Source organism: Gorilla gorilla, chromosome 1 (genome assembly GCF_029281585.2).
Source record: "Gorilla gorilla gorilla isolate KB3781 chromosome 1, NHGRI_mGorGor1-v2.1_pri, whole genome shotgun sequence".
NCBI lineage: Eukaryota > Metazoa > Chordata > Mammalia > Primates > Hominidae > Gorilla > Gorilla gorilla.
Window position 1 is genome coordinate 200,162,587 of NC_073224.2, and position 16,022 is coordinate 200,178,608.

The 16,022-nt window shown below is 53.6% G+C and overlaps 2 protein-coding genes across 3 annotated transcripts in view; one reads left to right on the forward strand and one right to left on the reverse strand.

Moving 5' to 3' along the window:
• Positions 1 to 3,945: 3,945 nt before the first annotated feature.
• On the reverse strand, positions 3,946 to 5,142 carry LOC115931061 (uncharacterized). The gene has a single exon (XM_031002737.3). The coding sequence runs from the start codon at positions 5,034 to 5,036 to the stop codon at positions 4,602 to 4,604; it is 435 nt and encodes a 144-aa protein (XP_030858597.3). The 5' UTR covers positions 5,037 to 5,142; the 3' UTR covers positions 3,946 to 4,601.
• A 126-nt stretch (positions 5,143 to 5,268) lies between these two features.
• Positions 5,269 to 16,022, forward strand: part of BMP8B (bone morphogenetic protein 8b) — a 30,753-nt gene continuing 19,999 nt past the window's right edge. Inside the window, exon 1 of one of the 2 annotated variants that reach the window (XM_031008576.3) lies at positions 5,269 to 5,979. In XM_031008576.3, coding sequence (XP_030864436.3) covers positions 5,646 to 5,979 — 334 coding nt within the window. In that variant the 5' untranslated portion in view covers positions 5,269 to 5,645. The remainder of the gene's footprint in view (positions 5,980 to 16,022) is intronic. The other variant, XM_055392226.2, reaches the window with a different exon arrangement.

A 16,022-nucleotide genomic window follows, 5' to 3' on the forward strand; every position in this document is an offset into this window, starting at 1 on the left:
GCCCGGCCCTGACTTTTAATTGAAGCATTTAGTCTACTAACAGAAGGTGACCTGACCCACTGACTAAAGACTCCCCCATGAAGACAGGACTGCCTTGTTATGTTTATTTGTTTCTTTATGACGTGTAAGCACACCCTGGGAACATGATGAACTGGAATTTTCCCAGCAGCACCCAGCCGGGAAGGCAAGTGAGACACCCTTTGGGCCCTCAGCAGTCATTTAATGAGGCATTACAATGCACCAACCTCATGGTGGCCTCTGGAGCTGACACAGGCATGACCTAGGACCTCACTATAGGATCCTGTAATATAATTAAAAGGTCCTCAGATCACAAATGCAAAGGTTAAATGTGTCGCTGTTAACATGAGATAATCTCCATTCCTGTAGCATGTTTCTCTTTCTTTCCTTCCTTCTTTTCTTTTCTTGTCCCTCCCTCCCTCCCTCCCTTCCTCCCTTCCTTCCTTCCTTCCTCCCTTCCTTTTTTTTTTTTTTTTTGAGACAGAGTCTCACTCTGTCACTCAGGCTGGAGTGCAGAGGCACGATCTCAGCTCACTGCAACCTCTGCCTTCCGGGTTCAAGCAATTCTCCTGGTTCAGCCTTCCAAGTATCTGGGATTACAGGCACCACCATGCCCAGCTAGTTTTTGTATTTTTAGTAGATACGGGGTTTCACCATGTTGGCCAGGCTGGTTTCGAACTCCTGCCCTCAGGTGATCTGCCCGCCTCAGCCTCCCAAAGTGCTGGGATTACAGGCATTAGCCACTGCGCTCAGCCTTTCCTGTAGTATCTTTCTTATGGAAAACTTTTCTCTGCTTTTTAAAATTGTTTCTTTTCATATTCTATATGCAGTAGGTATTAGCAGTCATGAATTTAACCTTATGGTTTCAGTCATGAAGATTCGTGGATTTGCATTTGTTGCTGGTGTGCAAGAGAGCCGGTCACACAGCGAGAGAGTGAGCCCCACTGGCCACTGACTCCTCACTTTAACACAGCTTGGTGCTTCTGTTCTTCATCCCCATGAAATAATGAGCACTTCTTAATGGAAGCACTTCTTAGTGAGTTCATGAAGGTTGCGAGATCCATTCCTTGAAACTGTTGAGAGACTATTGTTTTCAGAGGCTATTTCAGAGAAACAGAGGCTACTCTGTTACACACATACTTACTGAAACCCTAAATGCAAGCCTCGCACTGGGATCCAAAGGTAAATTAAGATGATGGTCCCTGCCTGCAGAAGCCCTCAGCCTAGTGCAGGGAACAAACATGTGAATACATGCCCTTTTATTTTGTAAAAGGAGTGGTTGAGAGAGTGAGGAAGGAAGAAATGGCTCTGCTCATGAAGGTGAAGAGGGCATCAGGAAAAGGAGGTGTTACTTCAACTGCATCTTAAAGGGAGGTAACACCTGACCAGACAGGGAAAGGGGTTTCCCTTCTTGGTACAGGAAACCACATGTTCGGGTGAACAGAAGTGTCAACAGGAGGACAGGTAGGAGGACCACAAGTATTCCCATGGGACTGCAGCCAAGTATATGGGGTTAGCAGCCAGATAAGACTGTGGAGATTGGCCAGGCACAGTGGCTCACACCTGTAATCCCAGCACTTTGGGAGGCCGAGGCGGGCGGATCACGAAGTCAGGAGATTGAGACCATCCTGGCTAACACAGTGAAACCCCGTCTCTACTAAAAATGCAAAAAAAAAAAAAAAAAGAAAAATTAGCCAGGCGTGGTGGCGGGTGCCTGTAGTCCCAGCTACTAGGGAGGCTGAGGCAGGAGAATGGCGTGAACCCGGGAGGCGGAGCTTGCAGTGAGCCGAGACTGCGCCACTGCACTCCAGCCTGGGCGACAGAGCAAGACTCCGTCTCAAAAACAAAAAGAAAGACAAAACAAAACAAAAAAACTGTGGAGATGGGTCAGCAGCAGGGGCCAGGTGATGATGCCAGACCACTGGGTCCTGGGCACTTATCACCTTGTGCCTTGCTGGTCTTCAAGATGTGGTCCTCAAAAAACTAAAAAGCTATAGTCACATGCATTTGGAAGAAGCCAAGTTAAGGCTAAACAGGTTTTTATTTATTTATTTATTTAATTTACTTATTTATTTATTTTTACTGCAGGATTTCTAGAGCTTACAAAGTGCTAAGTGCATGAGGGCTCTACCAAGGGGGAAATATATAGTGCAGTGTGTACTGAACCCCTTTTGCAGGAAAGCCCTCAGAATCCTCACCTGGGGAAATTCTGCTGTAAGCAATGAAAGGCCATGGAAGGATTCAGATTTTCATTTGGAAATATGCATTCTGCGGAATGAGTGAGGGCTGGGTGGGGTGGGTAGTGAGATGAGAAATAAGGAGACCAGTGGGGAGGAGGTGCTCCATGAAACACCTGAGTACAAGGGGGTGTGCACAGGCTCAGGGATTCAAGAGGCATTTGAAGGTAGAATCAATAGACTGAACTGCCCTTGGGAGGGAGGGACGTGTGTCTGCACCAGGGTTTTGGCTTCTGGCTCTGGTCACGTCTTATCAGTCATTGGATATAGCTTCTGGCATCTAGCAGGAAGGCCTGCCCTGCTAATATATTTGGAGTTGGGTGTGACTGTATGGCGGCACTGAAGCCTCAGTGGATGAGCTCATCACCAGGTCGAGTCTAAGGGGAGAACAAGACTGTGGACAGACCCAGCAGACACCCATGTTTTAGAAGTGGGCAGGGAGGAGTGGTCAGCAAGGGAGCAGGCGTCCTTGAAGCCAGGGGAGGACAGGGTTTCAAAAACAAGAGAGCAGTGTGTAGTAACCCTCCACATGCAAGTTACAACAGCAGAGAGGTTTTCATCTATCAAACCAGCAGAGATTGATTTATTTATGTATTTAACAGTTATATCTAGTGTTGGTAAGGGTGATAGAAAATAAGCACCCTCATGCTATTGGGGCAACAGATAATATGTATCAAAAACCATAAAAAGTGTATATGCTCTTTGATTCAAATATTCCATCTCTAGACGCCTGTAATCCCAGCACTTTGGGAAGCTGGGGTGGGCAGATCACCTGAGCCCAGGAGTTCAAGACTAGCCTGTCCAACATGGCAAAACCCTGTGTATACTAAAAATACAAAAATTAGCCAGGCATGGTGGCGCACGCCTGTAATCCCAGCTGCTCAGGGGGCTGAGGCACAAAGACCACTTGAGGCGGAGGCTGCAGTGAGCCAAGATCATACCATTGCACTCCAGCCTGGGTGACAGAGCAAGACTCCATCTCAAAAAAAAAAAAAAAAAAAAATCCATCTCTAGAAATTCATCCTAAAGAAATCACCATGGATGTGCACAGATTATTCTACAAGATTGCTCATAACAACATAGTATATAATATAAAAATATAAATATCCCATAACATAAGCTTGATTAAAAAAATTATGATAGCAGTATGATGAAAAAATACCACGAAGCCAGTAAAAAAAGTGTGCAATAATTAATGGCATAGTGAAATACTGCAATATAACGTGAAGCTAATAAAGCAAGTAAGATCCTGTTTTTTGTATGAAAAAATACACATACATGTAAGAAAAAGAGACATCAAATATTACCAGTGATTACCTCTGGAAACAGGGATTTGGGTGATTTTAAAATTTGTTGGGGGTAATATTTTTACTTTTCTGTACTGACCTGGCATAAGTTCCTTAATCGCTGTGTGCCTCAGTTTCCTCATTTGTTAAAAGAGGAGGTTCCAATGGTATGTACCCCCTGACGATGTGCAAAAGTGATTATGAAACTATTTTCAAAAGTTTCTACAAAAGCAAGTTACCTCTGTAATCAGGAAAAAGTAGTTCTTTTAGTGCTCTGAATAGTGTAATAATAATATTTATTTTATTTCATTTTATTATTTACCCTTGCAGAAATTTACTTCTTCGGTAAAAGACAGACTAGGCATGTGCTTAAGGCGCCAGCAAATGACCATTTACATTAATAATTTATTTAATATAGAAATTTTTATTGAAGTGATGACTTCCAAATGTGATTTTTGGGGGCATTATACACTTGCTTCGAGGTTTAATCTTCAATCCACATGGGGGGGGCACCATAATCACTGGTGCCCAGGGCCCTCGTCTAGCCCCTGTGAGGCCCTTTGCGGTCCCTCCCTTGCCAGCCCCTCCAGCCTCCGCCATTTGCCCCGTGGGCTCTCCAGGTTCCACTTGAGGAGCTGCCCCCTGCCCCAGCCCAGCTCTACTGCTGTGTGACCTGGCATAAGTCCCTTAACCGCTGTGTGCCTCAGTTTCCTCATTTGTTAAAAGAGGAAGTTCCAGTGGTAGGTACCCCCTGACGATGTGCAAGCATCACAGAACTGACACAAGACACACACTGAGAACATGCCTCGCGCGTGGCAAGTGCTGACTGTTACCTGCCATTATTAGGCTCCCCCGCCGGGGTCTCAGGGCCTTGGCACAAGCTCTTCCCTCTGCTTGGAGCACTTTCCTCCACTGACCTTTCCTGGCGCTCCAGATCAACTCCAGGAGCCTTCCCAGTACAGTCTAGGTGACTTCTCCTTCCGCAGCGCCTGAACCACACAGGAATAAGTAAGGCGAGAGCGCGCCCAGGGAAGAGCAGAGTGTGCAGAAAGGGGCTGAGTTAGTAGAGGCATTTCCGCGGGGATCCTTCTCCTGCCAGGCCTGCACCGGGGCCGTGGCGACTGAGAAGTGCACAGGTGGCTCCCGGGTGCTCCGGAAGGGCCCCAGAGCTCCTGTCCCGGCTAAAGGCAGGAGGCGGGTGCGCGTCTCCCCCGCGAAGCTGGATCAGTACTGGGGGCGCAGGGGGCGCAGGCCGCGCAGCGAGGGCAGGCGGGGGCGGCCCGCCTGGGGCGCTGCCCGGGCGCACGCAGGAGCCAGGTGGGGGCGCGGGGAGGAGCAGCTGAGCAGGTGCCGGGAAGGAGGCGCCTGCAGCACGCCATGGCGACCCCCGCACGCGACGGCGGGGCGGCCGGGTGGCACCACTGGCGGGACCGGCACGGCGCCGCGGCCCTAGGATCTCTGCGCCGAGGCCCGCGGCGGGAGCCACGACGGCCATGACCACGCTGACGCCCAGGCTGCGAGCCCCTCTCCCGGGCCGCCCGCCCACCCGCCACGCCCAGCTAGCACCTCGGGGTCGCCCCACCCGCGACACCTGCCGCAGCCCCGGGCCCCCTCGCAGGCGTGGCCCCCGCGCCCAGGCCCCGCCCCCGCCCCCGCCCCCGCCCCCCATTGGTCAGTCCCGGGGTGGGGGCGGGCGACGCGGACCGCTGGGCAGGGCAGGGCAGGGCAGGGACTCGCGGGAATGGCACCGCGCGGGTGGCTGCCGGAGCTCGCCCATCGCCCCTGCGCTGCTCGGACCGCGGCCACAGCCGGACTGGCGAGTAGGGCGGCGACAGACGGATTGGCCGAGAGTCCCAGTCCGCAGAGTAGCCCCGGCCTCGAGGCGGTGGCGGCCGCGTCCTCTCGTCCAGGAGCCAGGACAGGTGCCGCGCGGCGGGCGCTCCAGGGACCGCGCTGAGGCCGCGGTGGCCGCCCGCCCCGCCGCCCGCCGCCCGCCGCCCGCCGAGCCCAGCCTCCTTGCCGTCGGGGCGTCCCCAGGCCCTGGGTCGGCCGCGGAGCCGATGCGCGCCCGCTGAGCGCCCCAGCTGAGCGCCCCCGGCCTACCATGACCGCGCTCCCCGGCCCGCTCTGGCTCCTGGGCCTGGCGCTATGCGCGCTGGGCGGGGGCGGCCCCGTCCTGCGACCCCCGCCCGGCTGTCCCCAGCGACGTCTGGGCGCGCGCGAGCGCCGGGACGTGCAGCACGAGATCCTGGCGGTGCTCGGGCTGCCTGGGCGGCCCCGGCCCCGCGCGCCACCCGCCGCCTCCCGGCTGCCCGCGTCCGCGCCGCTCTTCATGCTGGACCTGTACCACGCCGTGGCCGGCGACGACGACGAGGACGGCGCGCCCGCGGAGCAGCGCCTGGGCCGCGCCGACCTGGTCATGAGCTTCGTTAACATGGGTGAGTGCGGCCGCCCGCGCGGGGACCCTCGGAGTAAACTGGCTGCAGGGGAGAGTGCGCGCATCCGCGGGCTGTGCCGGGCCCTGGCCGAACGGGGAATCACAGACGGTGGACGCAAACCACAGGGGAGTGGGACCGCCGTGGTTAGGGAAGGTCTAAGGGTCATGGGGGCCCCCTGGGCTGCGGGGTGGTCAGGAGCAGAGTGTGGGGGACTGTGGACTCCGAGGCGCTGCCTTCACCCTGCCCCAAACACACCCAGGAGTAAGAATCAGGTGATGTCTTTGCCCACCTGGGCTGCCCCGGGAAGACAGCCTGGTCCTGGGGAGACAGGTGAGTAAACAGAGGCCGGGATGCTGTCACTGTGATAAGGGCAGTACTGAGGAGAGGGACAAAGTTCAGCGTGGAAACCTGTGGTCACATCATCGGAGTGACCAGAGCTGAGTCGCATGCCCTGAGTCCACAGCAGGCTCTTCCCTGTGCGGAGCCTGGGTGGGGTGCGGCTCTCAGGGGAGCGGCTGGGGAAGGAGCAGACTCAGCTCGCTGGGGCAGGGACTGTGGCCTTGTCGCCCTGGCCCCAACACCTGGGATGTGATCTGGTATGGGGTGAGTGTCCAGTCCTGTGGAATGGTCCAGTGGGCAGCTGGACCCACTTTGTTCTCCCAGGCAAAGCCCGGCTTTTCCTGTCTGCAAATATCTTGTATCAAACCCTGGAGCTATTTATTCCTTAAGATCTCAGAGATTTTTTTTCCAGTACTAAACTCTTTGGTCTATGGTCATGTAGTTACTGTTGGTCAGGTCCCCCATCTGCTTTGCCTCCTGTCTGTGGCTAGTGACAGTCTGGGGTCTGGGGAACCAAGGACCACAGATCAGCCCAAAGTCGGGGAGCTGTGGGGCTGAGAGGAGGGAGAGGGTCCCTGGCCCCGGCCATCAGCCTCCCTCCACAGACAGCATCATTAATTCTTCATCCTCCCGACAACCCTGATAACAGCCACGGTCTTCATCCCCATCTCCCAGATGAGGACAGTGAGGCTCAGAGAGGCAGCGCCATGCCTAGGACAGCGCAGCCTCTACACTGCTGAGCCAGGACAGGCCCAGGAAGCCTGACTGTCCATCCAGGGCTCAATGAGATGACATTTCTGTTGTCAGGTCAGGCTTTCAAGGTGCAGAGACCTTACTGAGGAGTCTGGGCTGAGGAAAACAGGGGACTGAGCTGCAGCAGGTTTTGTGGGGCCATCAGCCATTTGCTTCCTACACTAGGGCAGAAGAGGGCATGGCCAAGCCTCTGCTTCCCGCAACCCAGAGCTGGTGGTGGAGGCGAGCAGCAGAAGGCAGCCATTCACCATCGCTGAGCGCCGAGTGCCAGGGACAGGACTCTAGCCGGTGGGATCTGGATGCTGCCTTTGTAGTTAGAGGACAGGGTGGGGGTGTGGGACAGAGGAGACCATCTGTGAAGCTGTGAAGCTGGGGCTGGGGCTCTGTCATTAGGACAGGCTGACCCTGGGCTCAGGACCAAGAAGAGTTGTGGATGGAGTCATCCAAGAATGTCCCCAGGGAGCCGCCCATCAGAATGAGTCACCACCCAGCCCACATCCGACCTCCCCTGGCATCCCCTGGGTCAAGGCATGCATAGCCTGGTGGGGCTATTGCTATGAATTGGGCAGGGCCTACCCCTGCTGTGTGACCTTAGGAATGTTCCTCACCCTCTCAGCCTTTGTTGCTCCTTATAAAATGAGGTGCCTGGTGATCTGTCCTCAGGGTTGTTGTGTGATTGGTAGAGGGGCAGGAGTAGAAAGCCTGTGCTGCTCCCCTCAGAGGGTGAACCTGGACCTGGGCACTGTTGGCCCCAGGCCCTCCCAGCTGTGGCCTAGTTCGGAGGTGACAGGAACATCTCCACATGTCTTATACACATGTAAAACCTAGAAATGGATTCTAAAAGCCAACCAAAAAATGTTTGTACCTGTTTTTAGAATGAAAAGTAGCATGTGAACTTTCACAGCCTTACAATTCCTCATTTAACTCACGTGAGACTTTTGCCAGCCCTGTTTCATGGGCTCAGAGAGGTTAAATAACTAGCCCAGGGCCGCACAGCACATCCGGGGTGACATCCACGGCTGTGGATTTCAAATCCCAGCTTCTTCCCACACCAGCTTTGTGCATTTCATGAAGACTCGGGGCCTCCAGCGCTGCGAGATTAACAAGCAGATCATTGTTAGTGGAAGCCCAGGCTGTGGGTGGGCGCAGCCAGCTGTCAGAAAGGCCTTCTTTATTCTGCTGTGCTAACTGCACTAGTAGAACTCTCTCAGTTAGAGTAGCTTTAACTGGTAATTACGAGGCTGGGTGGGGCGGTGGGGGGGCATGGATTAGACACATACCAGGATGCTCTCCATGTTTGGAGGCCCCTGGAGGTTGGTGGCCCTTCTCCTGCCTCAGCCTCCCGAGTAGCTGAGATTACAGGCATGTGGGCAGAGGCCACCACGGGATCTAATAGCAGGGTCACTGTGGTGTCACTGCCCACACGCAGGCTCCCACACCTGCTCCTGCCGGCTCCACCTCTCCTATCAGCTTCATCTGACTCCTGAATAGCCAGGTCTGGTGCCCGTAGGGCCCAACTCTTGATGGCAGCCTGTGGGACCCAGGGGGCAGGGCTCTCATAGGCCTCCCACCATGGCTCAGGTCTCCGTGCAGAGCAGGTGCTTTAGGAAGCCAAGCCTGCGTCCTGATGTTCAGAGCCTGCACTGGGAGGCCAGGGCTGGAGTCAGAGCCGGGGACCTGCCTGGCCTGTCATCCATATCAGCCTGTGCCTGGGCTTTCTTGGGCAGGACAGTGATGGAGCGGTTGGATTCTGTCCCTGGTCTCTCTGTGCTCAGGGAGGGGAGAGCCCTGAGCTGGGAGGCAGGACCCAGGTTATTGTGCTGCCTGGGCCCACCATTAACTCCTGCATGTCCTGAGCCATGGCCCTTCCCTTCCCTGGGCCTCTGCTTTGTCGTCCATTCTACAGTGATGGCATCAGAAAAGCAAGGTGCCTCCCAGCCCTGACCCTGTGGCTCTGTGGCAGAGGCGCCTTCTCACAACACCGCCATGCCTTCGCGCCAGTGCCTCAGGGCAGCCGGGCCCCTCCTGAGGGAGGAAGGATGGCAGGAAGGACCACCTCTGCACACTCCTGAATCCTTCTCCACCCATCTCAGCAGAGGGGCAGGTGCCCATGTTCCAGATTGAGAAACTGAGGCATAAGCAGGACTAGCAGGCAGAAGTCCAGCCAGGATCAGAATGCAGGCAGCTTCATTTTTGTCCTGATCCCTTCCTGAACCAGACAGATTTGCTCCTGTGGTCTCTGGTGGCCATGGACAGGGGTGTTGATGAACAGAGCCGTCTGGATTTGGGAGAAGCAGGACTGAGTGGGAATTCAGGACCTGGCCCGGGTCCTGCTCTGCCCTTGCCAGCCGTGTGACCTGGAAGGGTGGCACCATCTCCGTGGGCCCCAGGGCCACTTCCTTTGGTTCTTTACTAGGGACCTCTTTCATTTTCCCATTCATTCATTCAGCAAATAGTTCTGTAGCACCTACCATGGACCAGGCAGAGTTCTAGTTGCTGGGGATATAACAATGAGAAAAGTAAAGTCCCTGCCCTCAGGGAGATGACTTTCTAGTCTAGAGACACATAATACATACATAAGCCCTAAAGGTAATTGTCGGGTGAGCTAGACAGCAACACCCCATCTGGAAACAGGAGGGGCTGAACAATGGCAGGACACACAGGGCTAGATTGGGGGTTTCTGACCCACACACAAGGAATTTGCATCCTGACGCCAACACCTGATCTCAGTGTGATCTGGGCTTTCCAGTCAACCTCCCCAAGCCTCAGTTTCCTCCTCTGTAAAATGGAGATACTCATCTTATGGGGCTGTTGTGGGCTTGTGTGAGATGATACCCAGCGATGCCCACGTGCCCAGAACCTCTGCATCTCTTCCTTCATTGGTATCTCACAATTGCCATCACATCTGTGTTTGAAAGAGAGGAGAGAGAGGCTCAGAGCAGATAGGTGGTTTTCCCAAGGCCACACAGCAGGTTGTCCCCCTGCCTCCACATCTTCTGCTCTTCTCCAAAATAGCAGCTGCCTCTCCACATAGCCCAGGGCCTGGCCCACCGTTAAATGCAGTGTGTGCTGCTGAAATGGACTGTGTTGAATGGGAACGTGTGATGTAAAACGAGACTACTGCTTAAAAAATATGTTTTTATTTTCAGAGACAGGGTCTTGCTCTCTCACCCAGACTGGAATGCAGTGGCATGGTCATAGCTCACTGCAACTGCAAACTTCTGGCCTCAAGCAGTGTTCTCACCTCAGCCTCCTGAATGGCTAGAACTACAGGTGTGCACCACCATGTCCAACTAATTGCTTTAAATCTTTTGTAGAGGCGGGATCTCATTATATTGCCCAGGCTGGTCTCAAACTCCTGGCCTCAACTGATCCTCCTGCCTCAGCCTCCCAAAGTGCTGGGATTACGGGCATGAACCACTGTGCCCAGCGTTTTCTTTTCTTTCTTTTTTTTAACTGCATACGTTAATGCTCACTGTTTTGCAACTTTGTTGTTTTTCATTTAACAATAAATCTTTTATCCATCTTAAAAGTCAACTATTAGGGTGACTGTATGTCCAAAGGTATTTGTCCTTGCAATAATTGAAGGTGGGTCCCTTTTCCCCAAAGTTCTGTCTGGCCACCAGAACGGTGCACCCTTTCGATCCCTAGTGACTGGTCCTACCCATTTCCGCAGTGTTTTCTCACCCCTGGAGTAAATGATTATGACTGCCCTCATTCACAGAGGAGGAAGCTGAGTCTCAAAGAGTGTAAGTGACTGGCCCCGGGTCCTGGATGCACAGACCCACAGGAGCAGATATGAAAGGTAGATCACAGCGCTGTAGGAGGGTAGGCCCTGGAAGTGGGGCAGCAGAGTGGTGGTTAGTGACCCTGGAGTGGGGCTCACTGGCTTTCAATTCTGGGTCTACTGCTTAAGAGCTATGAGCTGTTGAACAGATCATTTAAAGTCTCGGCATCTCAGTTTCCTCATCTTTAAAACTGGGATAATAATGCCTGTATCCGGCCAGGTGTGGTGGTGTGCGCCTGTAATCCCAGCACTTTGGGAGGCTGTGGTGGGCGGATCACTTGAGGTCAGGAGTTCGAGACCAGCCTGGCCAACATGGTGAAACCTTGTCTCTACTAAAAATGCAAAAAAAATTAGCCAGGCATGGTGGCGCGGGCCTGTAGTCCTAACTACTCAGGCGGCTGAGGAGAGAGAATTGCTGGAACCTGGGAGATGGAGGTTGCCTGGGAGACAGAGCAAGACTCTGTCTAAATAATAATAATAATGCCTGTATCATAATACAATGATTAAATAGGTTAACACACATAAAAACTTAGCAAGTGTCTGGCCAGGCGTGGAGGCTCATGTCTGTAATCCCAGCACTTTGGGAGGCCAAGCGGGGGCGGATCACCTGAGGTCAGGAGTTAAAGACAAGCCTGGACAACATGGTGAAACCCCGTCTCTACTAAAAATACAAAAATTAGCCAGGTGTGGTGGCAGGCGCCTGTAATCCCAGCTACTTGGGAGGCTGAGGCAGGAGAATTGCTTGAATCCAAGAGGTGGAGGTTGCAGTGAGCCGAGATCGCGCCATTGCACTCCAGCCTGAGCAACAGGAGCCAAATGCCATCTCAAAAAAAACAAAAACAAAAACAAAATTTAGCAAGTGTCTGGCACTGCTCAATAAGTGGCTGTGAGTATTATGAGGGAAGGACCTGCGGATTATGCCCCATCCCCCAGTCATTTACTTAGGGACCTAGAGCAGAGTAGTAAAAAGCATAGCTCCAGAATCTGACCAGGCTGCCTGGGTGAGATCCTCATTCCACCTAGGCATCCTTGTAGTGGATGCTGTGGGGGGCTTCCCAGAGCTTCTCTTCAGCATTGAGTCGCTCGTGACCCAGCTGCCTGGAGTGCCGGCTGCTGACAGCTCACAGGGGAGTCCTTCTCTAGGTTTTTTTTTTTTTTTTTTTGAGATGGAGTTTCGCTCTTGTCGCCCATGCTGGAGTGCAATGGTGCGATCTTGGCTCACTGCAACCTCCTTGGGTTCAAGCAATTCTTCTGTCTCACCCTCCCAAGTAGCTGGGATTACAGGCACCCGCTACCACGCACGGCCAATTTTGTATTTTTAGTAGAGATGGGGTTTCATCATGTTAGTCAGGCTGGTCTTGAACTCCTGACCTCAGGTGATCCACCAGCCTCAGCCTCCCAAAGTGCTGGGATTACAGGCCAGAGCCACCACGCCCTACCCTTCTCTAGGTATTGATTGACTGGGCCTAAAGAACTGCCCAAGGTTAGGCACCATCCCTGGGGACACCCACCATCCAACAGCTGGTCTATGGCAGTACCAGTGTCCAGCCCCCTTGCCTTAAAGAGAGACAGCTCTAAAGGGCCACCAGCCCCCAGAGCTCCCGGTGTGGTCTCAGTTGTCTGAGGCCTTTGTTGTGGGTGCGTCCAAAACTTGCTCCCTTCATTCACTACAAAAAGCAGTCAACTTTCTAGTTTTCCCAGTAAACTTTCTGACCCATTGTCTGTTGCCCAGAGAGCCTAACCTAAGATACAATTTACACGATTATGGTCTAATTTATTTAATGCTCTGAGCCTCAGTTTCCTCATCTGTAAAATGGGAGAGCTACCTCATTAGATGATTAGGAGTATTAAATGAGTTAATCTGTGTAAAATTATGAAAAGAGTGGCTGGTCAGTGCTCAGTAAATGTCAGCTTTATTTGTTTTTAGCCCAAGGCCAGCTGGTTAGTGGCAAGACCAGACGCAAAAGTTGGTGATTTCCTTTAACTGCTGGCTCTATCTTGAGTAGCAGCCGTTCCTTCTGAACAGTCCTGGACCCTGCACACATCAGGGTTCTGGGGAAGTTGATGGTTGCAAGACCTGGGTGTGGAGAAAGTTGACTCATTCAGGGCTTTAAGAGCAGTCTATGAACACTCCTTAGCAAGCACTGCTGCAAACCTACTGTGTGCTGTTCCTCTTCCTGTTTATCTTGGGGGCTAATAAAAGTATAGCCCCAGCCCAACCCAAAGTCTGCTCATTTACTGAGAAAGAGAAGCCCAAAGACAACTCAATATAAATGATCCCCAAATGGGAGAAATGTCCATTCACCCACCTGGCAAACATGGGTGTGAGGGTTCAACAGTTCAGAAGACCGACAAGATCCTTCTCTCGTTTTCTGGGAGACAAACAAGGCCAAAGGAGAGGAGGCATGGCTCCCGGCTGGAGATGGGGTCTCGCTGTGTCACCCAGGCTGGAGTGCAGTGGCGCGATCACAGCTTGCTGCAGCCTCAACCTCCCAGACTCAAGTGATCCTCCCACCTCAGCCTCCCAAGTAGCTGGGGAGTACAGGTGCCTACCACCATGCCCAGATAATTTTTAAACATTTTTTTATAGAGACGAGGTCTCATGATGTTGCCCAGGCTGGTCTTCAGCTCCTGGGCTCAAGCCATCCACCCACATCGGCCTCCCAAAGTGCTGAGATGACAGGCGTGAGCCACCGCGCCTGGCCTCTTGCATGTTTTTGAAATGCCAGTTCCTGAAGTGAAAATCCCATCATGGCTTTTCCTGCTCAGGAGCTTCTGTGTGTCCCTTCAAGCCAGAATGGAATTCACGTTTCCACAGCCTGGCATTCAGAGTTCAGCGTTCTAGTCAACTGCACTGCTTGGTGTTCCCTTGACATATCTGCAGCTTGGAGAGGCCGTGGATTAGGAGAAGTGAATGTAGACTTTGGAGTCCAGACAGACTTAGACCCAAATCCCACCTTGGATGCTTCCAGTTGTGGCCTTGTGCAAATCAGTTAACTTCCGGGATCTTTAGTGCTCTCATCTATAACCTGGGATGAATAATGTCCCCCACAGGGTTGTCGTGGTGCCGCCTTCACCATGGCCCTCGATGGTCCCACTTCCTGAGATGCACAGAGTTCTGTGTCCCCTCCAACACTGTGCCAGTGCTGGTCTCTGTGACCAATAGAATATGACACTAGTGGTGATAGGTCCCTGCCAGGATTAGTCTATAAAAGACTATGGCTTCCATCTCTCGGATGCCTCGTTCTGGGGGAGGCCATGAGGTGAGCAGCCCTATGGAGAGGCCCACATGGTGAGCAGCTAAAGACAGAGCGTGGAAGTGGATCCGTCAGCCCCAGCTAAGTCTTCAGAGACTGCAGCCCTAGCTGACAGCTTGACTGTGACCTCATGAGAGACCCTGATCCAGACCTACCCAGCTAAGTTCCTGGATTATTAGGAACTTAGCTTATTAGCTTATTAGGAACAATGTGCAACAATATGTGTTTGTTGTTTTAAACTGCTACATTTGCATAATGAGTTACACAGCCACAGACAACTAACACAGTCAGGTTAGCGAGAACAGAAAGGACGTACCACGTTTGCCCAGCATGGTGCCTGACACAGGTCAGTGCTTAAAAAGTGTGACCTGGCACAGCATCCCCCGCCTCTCAGCCTTTCCCTGGGTGACTCTTCAGTTCTCTTCCTCAGTTCTTCCACCCCTCTTGAATATGTTTTCAAGGAAAGTTTTCTCTGCCTCCTTCTTCCAAAGCCCTGTACGTGACTGCGACCGTCACTGAAGCACCTGTCCTGCATTGTGTGCACTTCTCTTAGGATTCCAGTCGCTTTCTGTCTATGTGATGCAGGGGCTCACCTAGCCCCTCTTTCTCCTCCTCCCCAGCAACCCCTGAACAACCTGAGAATAGGGACCAAGTCTGACTCTTCCTGGCACCCCCCATGGTGCACCCAGCCCCTGAGTGGCAGGAAATTGAGGGAAAGAGGAACCCAGCAGGAGGCAGGGAGTGCCAAGAGCAGGGAGGAGCCTGGGTCTGGTCAGGTGGGACAGAGTGGGGCCGGCCCTCCCTGTCTGTGTGGGGGCCGACAATGGGTGCCATAGCTCCCTGGGCCCTCCCCTGGAACCCCAAGTCCCCACAGGGCCCTGCCTGGAGGAAAGTGGCTTCATGGGCATTCTCGGGAGTCTGTTGATAGGAGGGCCTTGTTGACGGGTGACCCCCATCCCAATATGTCCCATTGAACTCCAGGGCCACTCATTTCACACTGGCCCCAAGTGTGAACATCCACATCACAGGCCTCTAATCTGACACGGGCCTGTAATCTAACCCTGGAAACCCTCTGCCCCTCCTTGGCCTCAGTTTCCCCATCTCTGCAGGGTTACCTGAAGGCCTTTCCAGCTCTGACCAAAGAATGTGCCCACCCCGTGCCTGCTGATGGGGGCTCCTCCGGGCTGAGGCACAGGGTGGGGAGGTGCACCCAGCCCTCCTCCTCCCGGAACCTCTTTCCCATAGGCAACAGAGGATGTGTCACCATGACCACTTCTTTCTGGAAAATTCCCACAGTTCATTCTTTCCCGGGATTTCACTGGAGGAATTGCGTCTTTCTTGCTCACATCTCCTGGGATCTATTCTTGGCCTTGGCGGGCTTGATGTGGAGGCATGTGTGGGTGTTCCCTTTTAATTTGGGGTCCAGAACTGTCTGAGGCCTGGACCGGTAATTATGAGAACAGCACCATTTATGGAAACAGCCCTTGAAGCAAGCCAGTGATGAGACCCAGCTGGAAATACCTCAGCATGGAGCCCTGGGCCCGCCTCGAGACGGTGCTGAGATTTCTGGGTGGGAGAAGCCCCTTCAGGACGCAGAACCAACAGGTCATGAGTCCCGCCCTCCCTTGGCCTGCAGAGGCTATGGGGCCCAAGCCTTCTTTTGGGTCTGAAGTGCCCCTGCCCCACCGCCTTTGCTGCCTGTGGGACCAGCCAGGCAGGCCCAGCCCATGCACCCGGGGCTCTGGGGGAGCCGCTGTCCACCCTCAGGGGCCAGGCCGGGAGAGGAGGCAGGTCCACAGCTACAGGAATGTCGGTGGCTTCTGATGGAGTCACATGGGGACATGGTAGCCACACCCAGACTGGCAGTGATACCCAGCCCAAAGGGCTCTGAGTGCTGGACACTGAGC

Excerpts from the sequence above, each read along its gene's own strand:
- LOC115931061 (XM_031002737.3), bottom strand. The coding sequence starts at position 5,036 with ATGGCCGTCGTGGCTCCCGCCGCGGGCCTCGGCGCAGAGATCCTAGGG.